The 22,682-nt window shown below is 37.5% G+C and overlaps 2 protein-coding genes across 5 annotated transcripts; both read right to left on the bottom strand.

Moving 5' to 3' along the window:
* Nucleotides 1-846: 846 nt before the first annotated feature.
* On the bottom strand, nt 847-3,410 carry LOC108993565 (pectinesterase-like). Its single transcript, XM_035688189.1, has 3 exons — nt 2,310-3,410; nt 2,045-2,205; nt 847-1,704 (listed from the first exon to the last, which is right to left on the bottom strand). The coding sequence occupies exons 1-3, from the start codon at nt 3,236-3,238 to the stop codon at nt 1,010-1,012; spliced, it is 1,785 nt and encodes a 594-aa protein (XP_035544082.1). The 5' UTR covers nt 3,239-3,410; the 3' UTR covers nt 847-1,009.
* Nucleotides 3,411-18,052: 14,642 nt separating this feature from the next.
* Nucleotides 18,053-22,157, bottom strand: LOC108993563 (zinc finger protein GAI-ASSOCIATED FACTOR 1-like). 4 transcript variants are annotated; one of them, XM_018968535.2, is made up of 4 exons: nt 21,830-22,155; nt 20,031-21,043; nt 18,917-19,001; nt 18,053-18,697 (listed from the first exon to the last, which is right to left on the bottom strand). In XM_018968535.2, the coding sequence occupies exons 2-3, from the start codon at nt 20,708-20,710 to the stop codon at nt 18,998-19,000; spliced, it is 684 nt and encodes a 227-aa protein (XP_018824080.2). In that variant the 5' UTR covers nt 20,711-21,043; nt 21,830-22,155; the 3' UTR covers nt 18,053-18,697; nt 18,917-18,997. The 4 variants fall into 4 exon arrangements, with proteins under 4 accessions (XP_018824080.2, XP_018824075.2, XP_018824078.2 ...); XM_018968530.2 differs by lacking the exons at nt 18,053-18,697; nt 18,917-19,001 and having other exon boundaries at nt 19,834-21,043; nt 21,830-22,157; XM_018968533.2 differs by lacking the exons at nt 18,053-18,697; nt 18,917-19,001 and having other exon boundaries at nt 19,834-20,728; nt 21,830-22,157.
* Between the last annotated feature and the right edge of the window lie 525 nt (nt 22,158-22,682).

Raw genomic sequence — 22,682 nt, 5'->3', positions numbered from 1 at the left:
TTTTTTTTGCAGGATAGATTACGTTCATCCAATATATGTTGGCATCATCAATCAGCCAAATGGGGAGATTGTAAATGTAATTTATGCTTGGCTAGGTTTAGATGCATATGCTGTTAGGAATAAATGTAATCTAATTGGACTTTAGGACTGCAGTGATCTGATAAGCATAAATATTTGAATTATAGCTCTTATCAAATCTTGTTTATATTATAAGATAAGAGTCAACAAGAGTCATTTGTGTGTTTCAAGTCTAAAAAGTCAATTGAAGAGATAACTATGCAAGTTTTATTGAAGAAACCGAAACAGACTTGAAACAGAAGAAGTGATCCAGTCAGAGATGTTCGCAAACAGTTAGCAACGTATTTGACTAGGATTCTGGATAAACCTATCAGCAAAATCATTCTCCAAATCAATGACTGCATTGCCTATTTATAGAGGAGTCGGCTAAAGGTTTATGTGACACTTGAACTGCAAGTATTCACAAGTATTTGAGAGCTTGAAGATCTGGGTAGAATTTCAAGAGACCGTGCAAGAGAAAATTCTCAAGAGAATGATTTTTCGAAAAGATTCAATCCGTGAGATTGAATGAGAGCATACTCCAAGGGGGAGTTGTTGTGTTCAAGTTCAACCACTGGAGGTTCTAGTAGGAAAGACAAAGATTGGAGAGTGTCAGAGGTTTTGACTACTTACTGTGGTAGAAGACAAGCGGGTCATGTTCTTGGTTAAATATATTGAGTTACAAAGGTTTTGTAAACATTTTACTTGTAAAACTCTCAATCGATAAAATTAGTTTACTTGCGTTTTGTTGCCCCATAGGGTTTTACTTTTGAAGAGTTCTTCAAAGGGTTTTCCTTCATAATCAACTTATTGTGTTAATGCTCTTAATATTATATTTTGGTTACCAATCTGTGCTAACAATTTATGTTGATCATTAACGTGCATAATTAGGGTTACTTAAATAATTTCAAAATTACAAAGCATTGTAGAATGAGAATGAAACTTGTGAAGCTTAATTATATAAACCGAAGTGAACTTGAACTCCAGTTGCCTTGATCCAAGACCCCCCTTGTAAGAAAGGCTCTACTGTATACTTGGTTGCCTCTTGCCTTTTAATGACCTTGTAACCAGACCATTTGACCCTGGCATCAACCTTGGCCCCAGGTCCTTTGTTGTTAAATTCAGCATAATATAGGGTCTTGAGTGCAAAGTCTCCTTCCCATGGCAGCCACCCATCTGGGTGAATAATGTCTTCAATTGTTGATTCCATCACGATGGTTCTTGAGTATTCCTTCCATGGCCTCCCAAGGTAACTCCTGATCGTTGACTTTACAGGTACGAGTTTCTTGTCAGGCAAAATGCGACAATTTTGCAGAACTATTCCCGTGGTTTCACGCTTGTCAGTCCTTCCTTGTGCTGTGACTATGTTTTGTTGGTTTGGCAAAGGTTTCCTCACCACAATCATGCAGTTTTGGAATACAACGGCTGCATCACCGAAAATGAAGTCAACAGTTCCAGCAATCACACAGCTTCGGTAGAATTGGCGATGGGTTTGTGCGTACAAGGTGTCTTGGTACCCTTCAAAACGACAGTTGATGAAAACTGAACGATCTGCTTGGACTCTTGCAGCCACTGCCTGGTGCTTTTCTGGGCCAGCAGTGTTTCTAAATCCCATAGCTTTGCCTATAAAGCCTTCTCCTAAGGCCACTGCATTAGGCATCATTTACATACAAGAGAGAGGCGAATGAGCAAATTTGGCATAAATTTGCCCCATGAATATATACATAATAAAAAAATAGTACTAGCCATAGCTAGGTTTTGCTAAAAAAAGGGTTCTTTTTTAAAATATTAAAAAAAAAAAAAAAAGAGAATTATACTAGCTAGTAGAGGTTGTGGGCGCAAGTTTGCCACGTAGATCTTCCTTGTACTATATAATATATATATATATATATATATATATATTCTTTAATTTCCTTTCCTTTTGGGGAGAAGTTGGCAGGTGGGGAGGAACGAGAGGAAATAGCTCATGCATGCTAATTTGTCTTACCAAAAGTTGCAGTTTTGAAAGTGGTTAATCCATCGACAAAATTTTTGCTTCCAGTGATGATGCTCTTTCGCGATCCATCACCGTACATTGTGACATTGACCATCTTCTTTGTTACGTTCACAGTCTCCTCATATATTCCTTCTTTAACGTAGATAACATATCTGTATAAGCATATATAAGAAACGAGAAAAATTAGAAGAACTACGTACAAACTGGATATTGTTTGATACTAGGCAGTAGTACTTGCAATACTAAAGGATCATACCGTCCTTTATATTTCTCCGGCATGGCTGCCAATGCCTCTGAAATTGTTTTGTAGTCTCCACTACCGTCTTTTGCCACAGTTACATTGGGTTTGGGCTTATCAGCTTTTTCCTTCAACATCCTCCGGAACTCATTGGTCATCCAGGTGGGAAATCCGTCATTATCCATGGTCGGTGAGCTAGATTCCTGTGTCAAAAGGCGACGGCTATGTCCTGGTACCTGGAATGTGGACAGGAACGATGATAGCTCTGAGATCATGGCGAGGGAATTGCTGGTTAGTTCCTTGGAAACATTGAGGACCTTTTCCATGTCATCCTTCAACTTTCCTTTAGGAAAACCATCAATGCATGTTTGTTGGTAAGACATGACAGCACTCAGCCAATTGTTCAAGTCGGGGGTTGTCGAGGATAGGCTTCCCAAGCTATTGTTGCCAACTTTGGAGACGGACTCTTTTAATTCCTCCATGGCGTCCTTCACGAGTACCTTACAATCTTCGAATGCTGCTTTCTCTGATGGGGTGTTGAACTGAAACGTCGTGGTCTTGGTCATGGCCTTTTCAATCTCATCCGCAATTGCCAATATTGAAGTCTTGAGAAGGTCTTTAGGTTGAGATAAATTAGGGTTTGTTTTCACGGCCTTGGTAAGGGTATTCTCACACTCTTGCTCATAATCTGTAGAGTTACAAACCAATTTTATAACACGACTAACATGCGAAATCCCCGTCGTCGCAGGACGTTGTTGATCATCAGCTTGAGCTGCAGGTTGGGTACCACCATGGCTGGAGTTAGAAGCTACCGCAAAGCCTCCACCGGCAACAAGAACAACAAAGGCAAACGCCGAAACTGCACCAACCATAATCCTCTTCCTGATCCTTTGCTGCCTCTCAGCTCTACGGCGTTCCGTTATCTGATCAAAATCTTGAAATGCCATTGTGGGAATAATGTCTATGGCAGAGAGCTACGTAGCTCGATCTGCCTTAGATTCAGGCCCAAGGCAGAGGAGGAAATAGATGGGAGAAGAAGCCAAAAAAACTAAAGATCGAAAGATGTTATTTTTTAAGCTTTTTGTACTCTTCCTTTCTGTTGCATGGATCTTGATACCTAAATCTGTTTTCCTTGCAAAAAAAATGAAAATAGAGGTCTGGACAAGAGAGTTTCAAGGCATTCTTTCTATTTTTATAAGTTGGTTAAGGAGCTTTGTAAGTAATGGCAATAAAGAGTTGATCTAGATCCTCTCCTCCGCGACCGTCATCTTCATATATATATATATATATATATATATATATATATATATATACATTTCCCTACTTGATCGAGCTCATTCCTAGCTCCCAAAACAGTACTACAAGATCAAATAAAGAACTGCATGCTATAAACTACAATATTATTGTTTCCTTATGTGTGATTAGTATTAATCCATAACTAACTGATCATGAGATTATAAATCCATATATTTTTTGGCAATCTTTTTTTATAAGAATCATATATAGCACTTAGAGGTTTGGATTCAAAATCCACTTCAACTCATCTAATCTCATTATTACAAATTTCTCAAATTCTCACACAAAATATAATAAACAATTCAATTTTTTCAAATCTCAAAACAACTTTTTCAAATTCTCACACCAAATATAATAAATAATTTAACTTTTATTCTACTATTTATAACTTATCTTAACTCATCTCTAAATCCAAACCTCTATTTAAGAGATGATCAATGCCTCGATCGATCGATTAATTATTCCTATTCTCTCTTGATTATCAATGTCAAGAGATTATATATGGGTCAAATAATAGCTATGGGCTGGACTAAAGCTAGCTAGTCGAGATGCATGGCCGGGATCTGACCAATCCCATTGATGGAACTCAAGATGATTATATCGGCGGCCTAATCCAACCCAAAATGAGAAGAATAATAAGAGCAATGTTTCTCTTTATCTTGAATTTTATTCTTCTCAATATACAAGATAAAAAATAATATTTTTCTAATAATAAGGAATCTCTTATATGTTGTGGGCACATGTTGCAGTCTTGCAGTGAATATATATATATATATATGAGCCGAAGATTTAAAGATCATGCCACATGCAAAACGCTTGAAAATGGTTTTAAGTGTGAATAGATGTGGTAAGAGATCATTTAGCAAGCATGAAGATGTGAATCTAATACATCCTTGTAGTGTTAATGAAAAGCTTGGATCAATATTCATAATGATTTGTGTATGTTTTTATTTAATTGTTTACGTTTGTTAGTTTTATGTGGAAAGTCATGAAAATTTATGAATTGAGAGATTTGCATAAAAAAAACATCGGGAAAAAAAATTAAGGAAATCATTTATTCTTACTAACTCGTATCTTAAAACTCATTTTTGTTGTCACATGATCACCGATTGAAAGAACTTGCAAAACAAGAGACTTTAGCACCAAAACTTGTCGGAGGAACTTCGACAATGGCCGATGGCCGATGGCCGATGGCCGATGGGTGGTTACTCTATGCTTGGGTACGTTTGGGTACCAAGAAAATTAATACCTCAGGTATTCTTAGAATACTCCACTACTATTCATTACTTTTTACCTATTTTTTATTAGTATTCATTACTTTTTACTATTATTCAATATTCTATTATTACTTTTTCATTACTACTTTTCACTATTATTCAATATTCTATTATTACTTTGTCACCGGTCCCTAGCTCTTGTTCAAGGCTGTTGATCACAAATATCATGATACAATTGTACTGTTCTTGGATTGGGTCTCTCTTACCTTACTTGACATTGATAATTAATTCATCAAATCAAGATCTAAAATCTGAAACAAAACAATACCTACTTATATACCTAGTACTGCCATTACATCAATGGACCAAGTCAAATCATTAGATTATGTTTCCCATTCTTCTTTGATTTATCCATAGTACGTTCTTTCACATGATTCACCTTCTTTTCCTGCATCTCTTTCATTTTGCCATCTTTTATTTCCTTGTTGCTAACCCTCAATCATCATCCTCAATAGAAGTTGGTTAGATTCAATTTACATGGAGATCTTGCATGCATATTGGATTAATAACATTTATGGAACTTTGTAAGAGGTTTGCCATTCTAGGTTAATTAGTTCCTAGTGGTACTCGATCCGTACATCGGAAACAAATGAAGAAATACTCAGAACCATTCCATTGCAAGGCTTCCCTTTCCTCATGCTGCTAATTAAAGAAATTCTTGGGGCTTTAGTCCTAGTTAGCCACTTCCCAATGCTTGGAGTTGGAGGGTTTTGATGTCCTCTTGTGCCTTGTAGGCAATGTCCTTAGGGAAGGCCAATTAGCATTCCAAACATTGTTTATTTATAAGGTAATTCTTACACTTTTATGACTAGTTGCATGCTCAGTTTGAGGAACATCTCCGATTGTCGTATTCAAGGTGAGTATTTTCTTACATAGTTTTTATGTAAAATAAAATATTGTACATGCAATCATCTCATACTATTTATCTCTACTAGTCGCCAACCCGCGCAATGTGTGCATATAATTACCTAATTATCATGTATTACTTATCTAAAATTTCTGTCATAAGCAGTCTAAAATGTAAAAAATATTCTTATATTCTTAAGAAAGAGCAATTTTTATATATCAACAACTACAAGCATCAAAATCAAGTGGTTGGGATAGATGCAAGATCAAAAGGCTTAAAGCTGCTTTGAAGAGATGGAATGCACAAGTAGTGTTTGGGAATATTTTCAAGACGTTTGTCAAACATAAGAGATAAGTTGCAAGAATTGGAGTAGAGTCTTGAACAACGATCATCTACTGCTACTGAATCTGAGTTAAAAATTGCTGCAGAACCAATATAACCGAGTATTATTACAAGAGGAAGTTTTTTGGAAGCAAAAGTCAAGAGCCTCATGGTTGCAAGAAGGTGACAGAAATTGAAGTTTTTTTCATCACATGCTGTTGTACAAAAGAAGAAAGAGCACCATTTCATCTCTAACTCTTCCAGATGGAAGTATAACAGATAAAGAAAAGAGGATACATAATGCAGCAGTGGATTCTTTTCAAAAACAACTTACTGAAGAAGAGATTCATATACCAGAGAAGGCTTTCTAGATTCAATTCCTGCCTTGATAATAGAGGATGATAATAAAATGTTGCTGCAGAAACCATCTTTAGAGGAGTTGAAGGAAGTTGTCTTTTCTACACCAGTGGACTCAGCACCAAGACCTGATGGTTTTTTATCAGCTGGTTTTTATACAGGGTGTTGGTCCATTATTCAATCTGCTTTACTTGCTGCAGCCACTGAGTTCTTTTAGAGGTGCACAATTGTCAGATTATTATAAAGCCTCTTTCATTACACTAATTACGAAGACCGAAGCGCCTAAAGATTTCTCTTCCTTTAGGCCAATCAGCTTGTGTCAAGTCTCGTAAAAGTTCTTCTCGAAGATTATTGTTAAACGTTTATCTATGCTGCTGCCAAAAATCATCTCTATATATAAATCAAGGTGCTTTTAAAAGTGGGAGGCAAATCTCAGAGAACATTGCATTAGCACAGAAGCTTGTTTCCAGCATCTCTAAAAAGACAATAGGAGGTAATTTGATGTTCAAAATTGACATGGCGAAAGCCTTTGATAGAGTCCATTGGGAGTATCTTTCTCGGTTACTCATGGCTTTCGGTTTTCAGCTACACAGATATTTCGGTTTTCAGCTACACAGATATCCTTAGTCCAACAATGTTTCATGATGCCTAAATTTTCTGTTTCCTTGAATGGCACTTTGAAAGGTTTCTTTACCTCCAGCAGAGGCTTGTGGCAAGGAGATCTTCTTTCACCATTATTGTTCATTTTAAGTGAGGAGGTATCGAGTAGAGTTAATACCAAATTGTTGGATGATGGAAAAATTCAGCCTTAGAAAGATTTTAGAGGATGCATTCCTGTCACTCATCTATTATTTGCAGATGACATACTGATTTTTACAAATGGTTCTGAAAGGAGTTCAACTCATTTGCTTGAGTTTTTGTCATTATATGAGAAGGCTTCTGGTCAATTAATTAACTCACAGAAAAGTAGCTATATAGTGCATCTCAAGCTCGAAAGGCAGAAATTGCAGCCACTACAAAGTTTGGGGAGGGGTGTTTCCCATTGACTTATTTAGGGGCTCCAATTCATTACAAAAAAACTCTTGGTAGCAATGTTTGGGCCATTGTTGCATAAAGTGAAGAGAAAGGTTGCAGGGTGGAAGGGAAAAGTATTATTAAAGCATGTATTATCTTCCATACCTATTTATGTACTTTCATGTATTAACACTCCTAAAAAGGTTATAGACCAGCTTCATGGAATTTTTTCAACCTTTTTACGGGGCGAGTTTGAAGGGCAAGGCAAGCGGAAATGGGTTGTCTTGGACGCACAGATGTAGGCCTATTGTAACACCCCATTCTCGAAAAGATATTTTAGAATTTTTGAGGAGCCAGTGTGCTACTACTAAACTTAAATATAAAAGCTTTTCCTTTTTAACAACGCGTCAGATACGAAAGAATTCCATAAAATAACAAACTTCAATAAATACTGAAAATCCAAAATAAAGTCTGCGGAAGCATTTATTAAAAATACAGAAGTCTCACGTGCTTATCAAAATAATTTATTTAAACTTTAAACTATAGAAATAGTCATAGCAAAATCTGTCTAGGCCTCAGCCTCGCCTCCCGGAGTCAAGTCCTATCCTACAGTCTCATCTTCATAAATGTCATCACTTGGAGGGGGGGTTTAAAAACATAAAAACAAACTAAAATGAGTCGAATACTCAATAAGCAACACATCATACAGTAAACATAATAAACATAAGGTTTCTTGAAAAAAACATGCATATTCATAAATACATTCATAAATAACATAAATATTAACTTATCTTTCACTTGTCATAGGCCGTTATCCACTATTGACTCCCGTGAGTTAGGGTTTGCGAATCTAAATAGATTCCAATTCCGTCCGTGGCCGCGGATTGTGGAATCCATACATAAGGAGGACAATACTGGGTGCACTACCAGCATACACAACCTGGCAATGCAATATGTCCATAACATAGGTACCGTTTTCATAACATAACATAGGTCGTTACATATTTTTATCAAATCATACTTGCATACTTGTCATTTCATAGATTTCAACAGAAATCGCATACATACTTGTTATATCGTATCATAGATTTCAAATGAAATCGCATTCTTTCATAATATCATGATACATGTTTCCTCACATAAATTCATGACTTTTCATAGAAAATTTTATGAAATAACTCTCACATAAAATCATGCATTTCATAAATAATTTTATGAATAATCTTTCACATAAAATCATGCATTTAATAAATAATTTTATGAAATATTTCTGACATAAAATCATGACTTTCATAATTTTATCATGTATTGGGTACGTAAAAAAAAGCTTCCAATGAAGGGCATACATGCATAATATCTTTTATAAAAAGACAAGCAGTTCACCGTACATACGTGTAAGAATATGATCATGCTACTCACCTTACAATACTAATCCACTATTTCCGGCACGTAATCGGTCGCCTATAAAAATAAACACATATTTTGCATAAATTTCTAATTAAACAAGAGATTTTATTGAAAATCTAAACTATTAAAATATATCCTATATTTTCTAAACCTAAAATCTTCCTAACACTGAATTATTCTAAACTATTAATCTTTGGAACAAAAAGACCTAAAGCCAATAAATAAGAGCCCACGTAAAAAAATAAAATTAAAGCTCAAAATAAAATATAAGTTCAATACGTTTGCTATTTGGTTTAAAACTAAGGGACAAATATGTAATTAAAAATAAAAGAATCTACCTTTCTGTAATTGAAGCCGACAGAAACGTAAGAACTCATTCCAACTTGAAGACACAGGTATTTTCTTGAGGGAAAAATAAGCCGTACGATATCCTTACTAAGAGAGGAAGCACGCGACGAAGCGGGGGCTGAGGAGAGGGTGGCGAGTGTGGAGGCAAAGCTCTGAGAGAGAGAGAGGAGACGAAAAGTGAGAGAGAGTTATGAGAGAGGGAGAGTTTATGGGATGAACTACATGCCGTGAGTGATAGAGGGAGAACGGAGAGTGAGAATCACGGCGTGAGGGAGATGGACTGACTTACGTGTGGTGGTCAGGGGCGTAGAGTAATCGAGCTACAGCCGAATGGTGTGGACGCTTCCGACGAGGAGAGACGGTTGCCAAGGTGGAGGCTTGGCTCGTCAGTGGCTCCGAAATTACTCTGTTTTGAGGGCTAAAAACAGGGGAGGCTGGTTGTAGGCTTTTTCCGAGGCAAGTCGAGTAGTGATTCTGCTAGCTAGGCAACGAGGTGGTCAGAGGGAGGAGCTGCGTCGTGGTTATGGAAAGAGGCAAAGTTTTATGCTCTTCTGTGGGGCTGGGGTAGTGCTAACGCACGGTTTCCGTCGTGCAGGTGGCTCTCGATTTCTTGTTTCCTGGATGTGGCCTGGAGGCCGTGCATGAAGTGGGGGCAGCGTGCGAGGGCTTAAGGAGTGCGACTTGCAGTTTGGGTTGGCGTGGAGGGGATCATAGTGCGATGTGGGGAAGAAGGTGTGGGTTTGGTTTCCATGGAAATTTTCAGAGAGGAAATAGCTTGGCGGCAGTGGCTATGCCTTTCATGCAGAGGAGAGCTTAACTATTTATAACCTAGCCAGTTGAGAGTCAAAAAGGAAAACCCTAAGATGAGAAACGTGAATGCGGAGGAAACGGATGAAGCCGTGCATGCATTGTATTGATACGCGATTGGAAGACTCACGGTGGAGGGCATTGCGGCTTGCATTCTTTGGTGAGTGAAACGTGTATATGTATATTTGTTTGAGAACCTAAAGAAAACCCTAGATAAAAATAAAGAGACATGCATGTGCATGTGCATGTGCATGTGAGTGGATTAGGTTTCGTGCATGCTAGAAATTTATAGAATAAAACCGGTAGCTAAGAGTTTCATTTTGAAGAGGAAATAAGAATAGGAATAGTGTTTGGACTCTAATACACACGTGCTTGGAGTAAAAATAAAATAATAATGATAATAATGGAGACTTAACTCTAGGTTTATAAAAAAAAATCATCTGATAATTCGCTTCAACTCATTAAAAATTTTATCTGTAATTTATTCCTAAATATAAGATCGGGCCGTTACACCTATTAAAGGAGGATTAGATTTGAGGAATTTGAATGATCTAATGCAAGCTCTTCAAAGCAAGCTAGAATGGCAGGTCATTAATTCCAAATCGTTATGGTCTCTCTACATGGCTCAATTCAGAAAAGAAGGGGGGGGGGGGGGGGGTCCTCATCCCATTTTACAATGTGCCATGGAATATAAAAGCCCCAAAAGAAACCAAGAATATTACCCTTGCTGCCCATTGAGCTAAATTGTGTGCCTAGATATCCATCTGATATGCCATTCCGGTATGTACTTCAGGACTGCTCTAATTTCCTCGGCCCAATCCTTTATTCTAGAGTTCTCTTGGCTTCCTTCCTCCAATATGGCAATGATAGTTTCTTTTACATCACCTTCTAATTGGACCTGTTTGATATCTAAGTTGCTTGCCATCCTGCATGCTAGATTTGCACCTCAGATTTCCATTTCACTAGGTGAATTTATATAAACTTTTTCCATCCATGCCCTGTTTATTTGTCCCGTGTGGTCACGGCATACTGCAGCAATGGCTGAGCAGTTTGATTTTACTGTAACATCGAAGTTGATTTTCCATTTGCCTTCTTCTCGATGTAACCAGCATGTGCCTCTCTCTTTGTTGTCTTCTTTCCATGCCAGTAGATGTTCTTCCAGAGTTGTTTTTACATCTCTAGCAATAGTCAACACATTTAGAATTTTCCCATGGTGCACGTTCTGATTCCTATTGAACTACATTGAGCCCATGATTATCGCAGCACACAAGGTTACTTCATGTTCTTTTTCTGCATCAAGGTTCACCTTTTCTTAGGGATGCAGTACATCGTTTATCCACTATTCCATGGACAAGTGTGACGGCTTTTGGCCATGCTTATTTAACTCCATACCACCATCGTAACCTGACATTTCAGAAATATATGCTCAATTGTCTCTTGTTCACACGTGCATGGGCTCTAAATGGTATTGACTTCCATGCTATTTTCGATAAAAACAAAAGCCCTTTGTTAGTAGAAAAGAAGACATCTACAAAAGTTTTTGAGTTTGGCATCTACAGAACCACAAAAGCCCTTTGTTAGTAGAAAAGACCTTTGTTAGTAGAAAAGAAGACATCCAGTACATGGGTATAGAGGTTGCTGCTGCTCTTATTAGTGACTTTTGATTTCCACCCTACTATTTTTGATAGAATATTCTCTAACATTGCCGTTCTGGGTTGGATGTTTTGGCTGAAGAAGATTGAGGATCTGCTAGTATTTACTTTTTAACATATTTGCCCTACAAAACAAAAACAGATCATCAGCAAACATCAAGTGTGTTATAGCAGGTGCCCTTCTTGCTACTTTGATACATGAATCTCTCCATTTGCTTCTGCCTTAAAAAATAAGTTTCTATAGAATTTCAGCTCCAATGATGAATAAGAATGCAGATAACTCCTCTGTGGAGTGAAGAATCTGTAGGGCCGTAGGGTTGAGCACTTACTCAATCGAGATCGGTATCCCCTAGAAACCCCCAGACTATTCTAAAACGACGCCATTTTCTCCTCTAGAAATGACATCGTTTTGCTTTAATGAGGGCTGTGTTGGGCGGTTACCTTGATGAAACAACGCCGTTTTGATCCTAAATCCTATTTTGGGCTGGGCTGCTGCAGTCTTGGGCTTCTAAACCCCTTTTCTCCCTAAACCCTGTTTTGTGGTTTTTTTTTTATTTTTTTCCCTAAACCCTAAACCAAACTATTTTTCTAAACCCTAAATTTAATTTTAATCTTTGTTTTAGCCACAAGTTTTTTTATTTTATTTATGGGGTTTCTAATTTTTTCAGCACTAAATTTAATTGTTAGTATTGATTATTAATAAATAGCAATTCACTAGTGTCTAATTACATGTTCTTATACCATAGTATTACGCGTTATTAACATTATACTAGACTTATTTCTATACTAATGTCTAATTTATTTCTAAGTTAATTTTATACTAAACTTTCTAGTGTCTAATTATATATTTATAGTTAGACACTATAATATAAATATAGTAAGAAAGTCTAGAATTGTTAGTATGTTCTATTTATGTGACATGCAGGAGTTGCCATCTATGTTCTATTTGTGAGCCACTCCCCTTCGTTTGTTTTTATTACTTCAATGATTTTCCCTTCTTATTTTAACGAGAGAAAAATGGAAGAACTTGGTGTTAAGATCTGATGTACTGAGCCATGTAATTCCATAGTACTTTTGCTTCCATATGAACTCTTCCCTTCTTAATTCTTAGCTTCTTTCCCTCTTCAATTCTATCCTCCAAGTTAATGGCTTTTGGGATATCATCATGGGTTTCAGTCATCTCTTTAATCTTTTGGTGGACTGTGCCCAATTTCTCTTCATTCCAATTCCTGAAAGGCTTTTTTTTTTTTTTTTTCCTTTAATTTTCCAACATATCCTGAAGGCAGGAGGAGACCCAGTGCAGTTTGCCTTCAACTACGCCTTTGAAACGATCTCTTTGTTATTTATATCTCTAATCCACATTGCTTCAAATCTATAAAGCCTTTTTTTTTTTTCCTTTTTTTCTTTTTTTTTTGATAAACAATGCATAACTGTTTTATTCCATAGAAAAAGAATTACATCATTGCATCATGCCAGATGACTTGGGAAACAAATTCTGGGAAAGAGTCCCACCAAATCACTAGATCATCTACATGCCATGAGTGTCTTGCAAAACAATGGGCTACTGTATTGGCCATTCAGCCTCTATGTTGAATTGTCACTTTTGGAAATCTTAAAACCAACCTCCCTATGTCCTGAATTAAATTCCCCCATATAGACATAGAATCCTGCTCTTTGTTTAGCTCTTGGACCACCAACAGGGAATCACATTCCACTTGAAGTTCAGTAATACCCAAAGGAAAGCAAATCTGAAGACCCCTCGGCACAGCCAATAGTTCAATCTCCATAGGGCCATCAACCTCATGTTCTGGTTTACTTGCAGTGAAGATCACTCTTCCACCCTCATCTTGGAGAACCATACCTACACCTAAACTACAATGATCATGGAATATAGCACCATCTATGTTCAATTTCACTACACCAGAAGGAGGCTTCCAACCACATTGAGGTTAACATCCCTTTTGCTGCTCCTCTACTACAGAAATGAACTCATTGTAACCTGCTAACGCATGATCCAAGGCTTGTTCTGGAGTTAAATTCCTATTCTCATAAAGTAGCTGATTTCTTCTATACCACAGTCCCCAAGCACATAAGAATAGCTTCCCAGTTTCACCCTTTTTATTCCTTCTGATCAATTGAGCCATAATCTGCAGAAAGTCAACTTGAACTTGATACTCTTGCAAGAAACTAAGTTGTGCCTGCAAAACACCTTTGAAGCTTGAACAATATAGGAGAGCATGATTAATGTCCTCTTCCACCTTACACCATCTGCATTTAGCATCAACCACCACCTTCTTTGCTTGTAGATTTTTCCAAGTTGGTAAACTATTCTTGCACACCCTCCAAGCAAAGATCTTTATTTTGTTAGGTACTTTCATCTTCCATATTTTCCTCCACCATCTCTTCTACTCCTCCCCATATGAAACCTCACCAAGCCGCCTCTCCTCACCCAAGGACATGAACAATCTGTAAGCACTCTTCACACTAAACTATGCATTAGGCTCATGCTCCCAAACAATGCTATCGGGTCTGCTATCAGCAGGTAACATCATGTTTAGAACCTCATAAGCTTCTCTTTGAGGTAAAAGTCTTCTTACTTTCTCCATATTCCACCATCTTGTGTATTCATCAATCAGGTCAACAACTGTCCAATTCAATTGGGCTTGAGTAATAGAATCTGAAATTGGGATTAATCTTTGCTTTGGCAACCAATAATTAGACCATATATTAATGGCATTTCCATCTCCTACCCTCCATCTGCACCCTTTTAACAACAAACTCTTTGCCTCCCAAATACCCCTCCATACATAAGAAGGTGCTGCTCCTAGCTTAGATTCTTTAAAATTAGAAGAGGGAAAATACTTAGCTTTGAAAATCCTGTGAAGCAACGAGTATTCCTCTTTGTGAATCCTCCATCCCTGCTTTGCTAAGAGTGCCATGTTGAAAGTCTTCAAGTCTTTAAACCCCATACCACCATTGGCCTTCGATTCACACATTTTCCTCCAGCTAACCCACCTAATTTTATTCTCCTCTTTCTTTTGTCCCCACCAGAATTTTGCAATCAAACTCGCCAATTCAATGCATAGAGAAGCAGGAAGTTTAAAGCAACTCATTGTGTAGGTGGGAATAGACATGGCTACAAACTTGATGAGCACCTCTTTCCCTCCTTGAGATAAAAGCTTTTCCTTCCACCCTTGAAGTTTTAGCCATACCTTATTTTTAAGCTGAGAAAAAGCTTGGTATTTCCCTCTGCCCACCATGGAAGGAAGTCCCAGATACTTGTCATAATTTTGGCATTGCAATACTCCCCACAGCTGCATGATCTCTGCTTGTTGACTAGGTATGACATTTGTATTGAATACCATGGAAGTCTTTTCCTTATTCACCTTCTGCCCAGAGGCCTTTTCATAGACATCTAGCAGATACATTATATTCAAGTTGGTTTGTAAAGTAGCCCTGCAAAACAAGATACTATCATCTGCAAACATTAGGTGATTAACATTAGGAGCACTTCTGCACACACGAATCCCCTCCACTGCCCCATTTATATCAGGTTGTTGTAGAAGAGAAATAAGTCCCTCAATGCATAAAAGGAATAAGTAAGAGAAAATAGGATCACCTTGCCTTACACCTCTAATAGGATAAATTGGACCTTTAGGCTCCCCATTTACCAGTATTGAGAAAGAAACAGATTGAACACAATGCATAATCAATCCAACCCATTTAGCTCCAAACCCCATTGTCTGCATCACTGTTTCAAGGAACTTCTACTCTGTACGATCATAAACCTTGCTCATATCAAGCTTGATGGATATAAAACCCTTCCTTCCTTGCCTTTTCTTTTGAATAAAATGGACTAGTTCATAGGCAATGAGGACATTATCCAAGATTAACCTCCCTGGTACAAAAGCTCATTGTGAAGGTGAAATCAGGTTAGGTAAAATACCCTTCAGTCTGTTTGCAAGCACCTTTGACACCAACTTATACATGACATTACAAAGGCTAATAGGCCTAAAGTCAAACACTAACTCAGCCTTATTCTTTTTGGGAATCAAGGTAACAAAAGTATGATTCAACTTGAAAGGGAAGTTGACAGTATTGAGAGTATGTAAAACAGCATGAGTACCATCTCTTCCCACAATAGGCCAATATTTTTTATAAAATAGAGGGGCCATACCATCAGGGCCAGGGGCCTTTGTAGGGTTCATTTCCCTAAGAGCCACTTCCACTTCTGCTGCAACAAAGTCCATCTCTAGCTTCTGCCTCATATCATCAGTAACACTTCCAACCAAATTCTCCAAGAAATCGACATTGCCTCTCTCAGTAGAAGTTGTAAAAAGGTCTTAAAAGTAATTAAGGATCACTGCATCTCCTGCTTCATCCACTTGCCAAGTCCCGTTAGAGTCCCTTACGCCCTTAATCATATTATTGGCAATAGTTTTTTTTTTTTTTTCGGAGAACCTCTCCAAGGCAGAGCCCTTCAGATCCACCCCTGCAGAGTAAACTCCAGTCCCATGCACTGCACCCTCTGAAGTTTCCCTACATGAAACTGGTTAATTAAATTGTTGGCTTTTCACCAGGGGGTGTGGCCATAAAGGATTGTTTGTATCCATTAGGTGTTGAACGTTAGACCTTGAAGGGAGTGATACCCATTGACAATAGCTCTATCTAATCTTTCTTGAATCAACGCATTGCCATGTCTCCCATTAGCCCAAGTACTATTTCCTTGAAATCTTAGGTCCACCAATCCATGATCTTCCAATATGTAATATTTTTTAGTAGTGAATGAAATAATTTTTTCTCAATAAATCATATTTTGTTTTATTCATGAAAAAGATTTTGAAGGCATTTCGGTATGTTTGGGATTGTGCATCATCCATACAAACAAGAAATTAATAGAAAATGTCATGGTTTATAGACCATTAGGGGTTGTTCCATGTAAAGATTATTTGAAACATGACGAAAAATAAAAGAAATTATTTTTCAAAAAAAAAAATAGTAATGTCGTAGTATCTACTATGAATAAATTTCAAAGCCCAATCCTGGTAATGATAAATTTAGATTTCAGAAGTAAAAGTGCTCACCTGAGAAGTGAAGTAGCACCAAGAAAGGGGAATCGGTCTTTAGAAGTACTTTTCCTCTCATTGTGGATGAGCATCGTGAAAGAGAAAGTGCTAGCACCATAAGAGGAAAAGGCTCGCCCTTGAGGAGAGCACCAAGGACAATAAAAGCGTTCGCCCATAAGGGCGAGTACCATGGAGATCAGCTAAAGTGCTCGCCTGCTGGGGCGAGCACCATAGGAGTGAAAGCCCTCCCCCTCGAGAAGAGCACTAAAGAAAGCAAAAGTACTCGTCCCTTAGCCGAGCACCATGGGAATGTTCACCCCTCAGGATGAGCACCATAGCAAGGAAAGCGCTCGCCCCAGGCAAGCACCATCAAGAGTAAGGCCCCGTTTGAATAATGAAAGTATTTTATCTCATCTCATCATTACAATTTTTTCAAATTTTCACCCAAAATATAATAAACAATTTAAAATTTTTAAATCCCAAAACAATAATAATATTAAAAAATAATATTATAACAATATTTTATTCAACTTTCATCTAAAACCATTTCATCTCATCTTACTATCCAAACAGCACATAAAAGTGCTTGCCTCCTAGGCGAGCATCACAAGAGAGCAAAAGTGCCAGCCCCTCGAGGTGAGGTCCATGTCGAGAAAGCGTGGATCCCTAGATGAGCACTATGGGAGAGCAACAGTATTTGCCCCTTGGAGCGAGCACCATGGGAGGAAAAGCGATCACCCCTAGTTGAGCTCCATGTTGAGAAAAAGTGCTCGCCCTAAGTGGTGAGTATCGTAGGAGGAAAAGTTCTTACACTTGGGCCGAGCACCATGGAGAGCAAAAGTGCTCATCCCTAGGATGATCGGCCTGGGGGCAAGCACTTTCAATTTCCATGATGCTCACCGAGGTGGCGAGAACTTTTGCTCTACATAGTGGTTGCTAGAAGGGTGAGCACTTTCTTCTCCACGATGCTAGCCAATGTGGCAAGTTTAATGCTCCATAGTGCTATCTGAGGTGGCAAGCACTTTTAGGGTTCATTTGGACATTTAGAATATTTTAAAAATATTTGTAAATAATAGTAAAATAGTTTGTAAATAGTTTATGAATAATAGTAAAATAGTTTGAGTTATGTTGTTTTATTAGGTTTTGGAAAATGAGAGGAGAAGTTGAATAAAAATATTATAAAATTAAAATTGTTTGAATATAATTTTTATTTTCATATTTGAAAGAATTGTATTATTTTTTAAGTTTTGTTTAGATGTTTGAGAAAGTTATAGGGTTTTGTATTTGGATATTGATTAGGTAATGAGTAGATAAAAAAAATTGAGAATTTTAAATTGAAAAATATTTATTGTTTGAGTGATGTTTAGAAATGAAATATCTGAAAATATTTAAGAATACCTTCCTATACAAACAAGGCCTTACTCTCCAAGGTGCTCGGTTGGGGGCGAACATTTTTGCTCTCATAGTGCTGAAATTGGGTGAGGAGCATTTTGACTCCCATGGTGCTCACTAAGGTGGGGAGCAATTTGCCTCCCCTGGTTCTTGCCGAGGTGTGTAGCACTTTTTCTCATGTGATGCTCACTTGGGTGGAGCACTTTTCTGTCCAACGATGCTCCATGGTGCTCGCTTTGAGGCTACCACTTTCCCTCTTCACGAGTCAATATGACGAGTTTCATGCTCTTCATGTGAGGGGCATTGTACTTCATCAGGGCACTCGTCGAGGTAACGACTACTTTACCTCCCATGATGCTCTTCCCAGTAGCAAGCACTTTTGATCTATATGATGCTTATTCCGAGAGCAAGCACTTTGCCTCCCATGGTGCTCTTCGCAGTGGTGAGTACTTCTCTTTTCACGATACTCGCCAAGGTGGCAAGCTCTATGCACAATGATCTCCACTACTACTTTAACGTTAATAGCCAGCTCCTTTGAATCTATCCTGCATCTCAGCTACCTTTTTCTCTTTCAACTTCTGCACAAGTATGAGTATCTTGGAGTTGAAGAAATGTCAGATACCTAGAGAAGAGAAAACCATGAGGAAAGCTAAGATAAAAAGAAATGGAATGCTAAAAGAAGTAATATAACAAAATCAAAATGGATTCATATACTCAAAAGGGGCACATTAGCATCAACACCGGCCAGCAGAAATCATTAATAACTGGAATTTATATTGTGGCAACATTTCAAAATCAGAAAACAAAATAATAAAAAAAATTAATACAAACAAAAGCTTACCCAGGAAGTGAAAGGAAAAGTATAATGGATAATCAACGACCAAGTTTTTCCCATTGCCCTTTCGTCCGTTGTGTTGGTCAGTTACCTAGAAATAAGAAAGCAAAGTGAAACCAAACAAAGAAACAGGTTTCCTGAAGAGTAAAGTGAACGAGTTCGAGTTTGACGAGGAAATGGTTTACAGCTACAAAGATAGAGACATCAAGCAGCTTAAAAGAAAGAAAAACCAAACAAGTGATAGAAATGACACAAGCAAAGAGAAAGGACAGAAAAGTAATGTTTTGGAGCCTTCTTTCTACCTCAATATTAGGGGCAGTTTCGGTAAGAGAAAATATTAACTATTCAAAGGAAACGAGATTTGAAGACCACTTTTTACAGTTTAGTGGTATATTTGAGATCCAGTATGGTGATAGTCAGACTATATACATATTTATCTTATTAAATAACTATAAAGCACCATAAAAGGTGTACAAAAAAGAGGACTTTCAAATAGTCACACAACACCAACAGTGAGGGCATTATTGATAAAAATACACACCTTAATAACTCATCAGGATTCAGGCCACAGGTTAGAGCATCTAGCCATTGCCAGTCCAAAGTTTAGCTAGAATCTCAACTTTTGGCTAGGTGAATCCACATCAAACTAGTAATCTTAAAGTCAAAATAATAATATAATATTATATATTTTAATAATATTTGACAATTGTTTTTTATATTTTACAAATACACTTCATATATTTTAATAATATTTGATAAAAAAAAATTATACAACAATTCTTGAAACAAACCATGCACTAATTCATCAACATTCGCAATCAGTAGAAGAAATAAAAAATTCTGCCAGTGCATGCCATGCATGTTTTACCTTTCAAAATTTCAAAAGTATTAACAAATAAATAAAAAAAATTAGTATCCTCAACATTAGATTCTTTTTATTGTCAATAAACATTAGTATTGAGCAACACACGCACCAACACAGTCCACAAAATACCAACACAGCCCCATATAAATACCAACACAGTCTACAAAAATATCAACACAGTCTATACAAATACCAACACAGTCCACAAAATACCAACACAGTCCATATAAATACCAACACAGTCCACAAAAATACCTTTGGTGGACTTTCTCATACTCCTTTGGTAGTCCTATGCATTCAGTATCATGCACTAGTCTTTTTAAGTAATCATATGCAGTGCTATGCTGCTGGATGACACTTGTGTATGGTGGTCTACTGGAAGAAGAATGCTGGTGATCATGACCAACCATGCTACCAGCAAAGCTCTTGTGTATCATGGGAGAGTTTATAGTACTATTGCTTCCCGTGGCTCCTATTTGGGCTGCTTTTTGCAACAAGGCTGTTGCTGACATGTGAGCAGAACCGAATATTTGGCACCCCTTTTTACTTTCTAGAAGGTGATGGAAGGCCCCAGAGGAGCTGTTGGAACTGAGCTGAAGGCTTGAAGAAGAGGAGGTTCTTGGACCACCAAAGAGAGTACCAGAACTGGTTGAGAACATGCCTCCTGTCATGTTCATAGGCATTGAGAGTACTGGATCTTGAGAGAGGGATTTGAGCTGGTTCTTGTGGTCTGAATTGTTGAAGTTGGATGCTCCATTAAGGGATGTATTAGTGGTCATATTCATGGGCATAGATGACATGAGCTCAGGCATCTGTGCCTGAATGTTTGATCCATCGTTGTTGATTAGTTCCTGGTTTACTTTGTTGTTTTCTTCGGCTAATGCATCACAAAAAGCCCCGTGGGTCATAAAGCTATCTCTCCTGCTCGCACACATGAAGAAGTGGGTTGCGTACTGTTTGGAAAGTAGGAATTGAATTAAAGAAACTAAGTTCAGTAGAGAATACAAGAAAGATATTCAAAACTTGAAGCATGAAAAGTAAAAGAGGAAGGGAGGGAGGGAGGGGGGCGCTAAAATAACGACATATATAAAAAGAAGCACCAAAATGGGTATCTAAAAAAGTCCATCAATTTGTCGGCCATTAATTCCATGAAAGATCTTGGGCCATTCAATTCTGGATCATCTCTTTCAAGGCATGGGTGCCATAGGTTGCAAGAGCTCTCTTAACAGTCGTTGCTATTGCATTCACATCAGCTGGATCAACTGCTACTATTATCCAACAAGAATAATTCAAGTTATAATTTTTCTATTGCATTCACACGACTATTTCAACTGCTATTGCATTCACACGAATTTTTCTAAGCAGGATGTGATCATGCATGAAATTATAATTTTATAGTTCAACTACATATGACTTATCACCCTGTTTGCTGTCACCCAATTTTATAATTTTCTTATCTTCTTTTTTCTCTCACTCGCCTCAGCATCCAGCATCTCACGTCCCCTTCTGAAAATCCATCCATTTGCCACTTTCTAAAATATATAATTCATTTCAGACACCAAAAAGAAATCTCAGATAACATGAATGTAAAGAAAATATCTGTAAGAGTTAAGAGAAACAAGTCAACTACTAACAGAGAGAAAACAGTCCAATTCAAAATTCCTAGATATGATAATATCTGTATGGTTTGGAGAAAGAATATAAAGAAATTTAAACCAATGTGACAATAGAATACGGAGCTGTGCACCCACAGTATCACTACAAAGAAAGTAGTACAATTTCACTACAACACAGCTACTCCATCCCCAGAATCACTACAAAGAAAGTAGTACACTTTCACAATTGAAACGTTTCTATTTAAATTAAGTTCTTCTCTTTCTCATTTTCTAATAACCATATGGGTTAATTAAAACTATTTGATTGATAGTATGCTCAATCATCAAAAAGAATTGCAAAGAGAGCTAACAACCTGAAAAACCCGAGGACTTAAACCACAAAATGATGAGCTCAAATGAAATTGTTATATAAAAAGAAGTTTGAATATAAGAGAGTACCTCGAAGATGAGTCTATCGAGGAAAAGTCGAACAGAGGGGAAAAACAGAGCAAAGAAGGGGAGGATAGCAAAATCCTCGTACGCTGGGTATGATTCCAGCTCCCAGCAAAATCCTCGTAAGCTGGGAAGAGTTACCGTTTGGCCTGGCCTGGAAGAAGACGGGAGAATCCAACCAGTTCACGGGACAGAGGAGGGACGAACGAGGGAGAGAAGACGGTGACTAGAAGGTTGAGGGTCTGAAGAGAGAGAAAAGAACGAAGGAAAGAGAGAGTGGGACGTTGCAGAAGAGAATTAAAAAAATTTGATACAGGATGAACAGTAAAACACGCAACAATGGATATCCCTAATTTATTGTAGTTCATATGCTTTTTTTTTTTTGAAATAAAACCTCCTCAATCATTCAAATATCATTGTTTACATTGCAATAATCTCTCAGTAAACAATCTGAGATACAAACTAGTATATCTTCTGTCCATATCTTTTCTATACCTATATGTAATGCTTCTCTCTCAGTAAACAATCTGAGATACAAACTAGTATATCTTCTGTCCATATCTTTTACCTATATGTAATGCTTCTTTAGTAAGAGTATGTGCTACTGTATTTGTATTTCTATGCAAACTTCACTGATCAATTAGGCTACTCCTTCAACTGAACCTTCAAGTCTTCAATAATGCTACCAAAGATAAGTCTTCAATCTGGCTGTTCACTGCATTAACAACAACATGAGCATCTCCCTCCTTTATCACTTTGTTAAACCTTAGATCCTTGCATAACTCTATTGCTTTCCTTAGTGCCCAGCCCTAAGCTATACCAGGTTGTTCCACAAAACTTTTTGACTCACAACAAGCTG

The sequence above is a fragment of the Juglans regia genome, chromosome 1 (assembly GCF_001411555.2).
Source record: "Juglans regia cultivar Chandler chromosome 1, Walnut 2.0, whole genome shotgun sequence".
NCBI classification, from domain to species: domain Eukaryota; kingdom Viridiplantae; phylum Streptophyta; class Magnoliopsida; order Fagales; family Juglandaceae; genus Juglans; species Juglans regia.
This window is presented reverse-complemented; position numbering and strand designations above follow the sequence as displayed.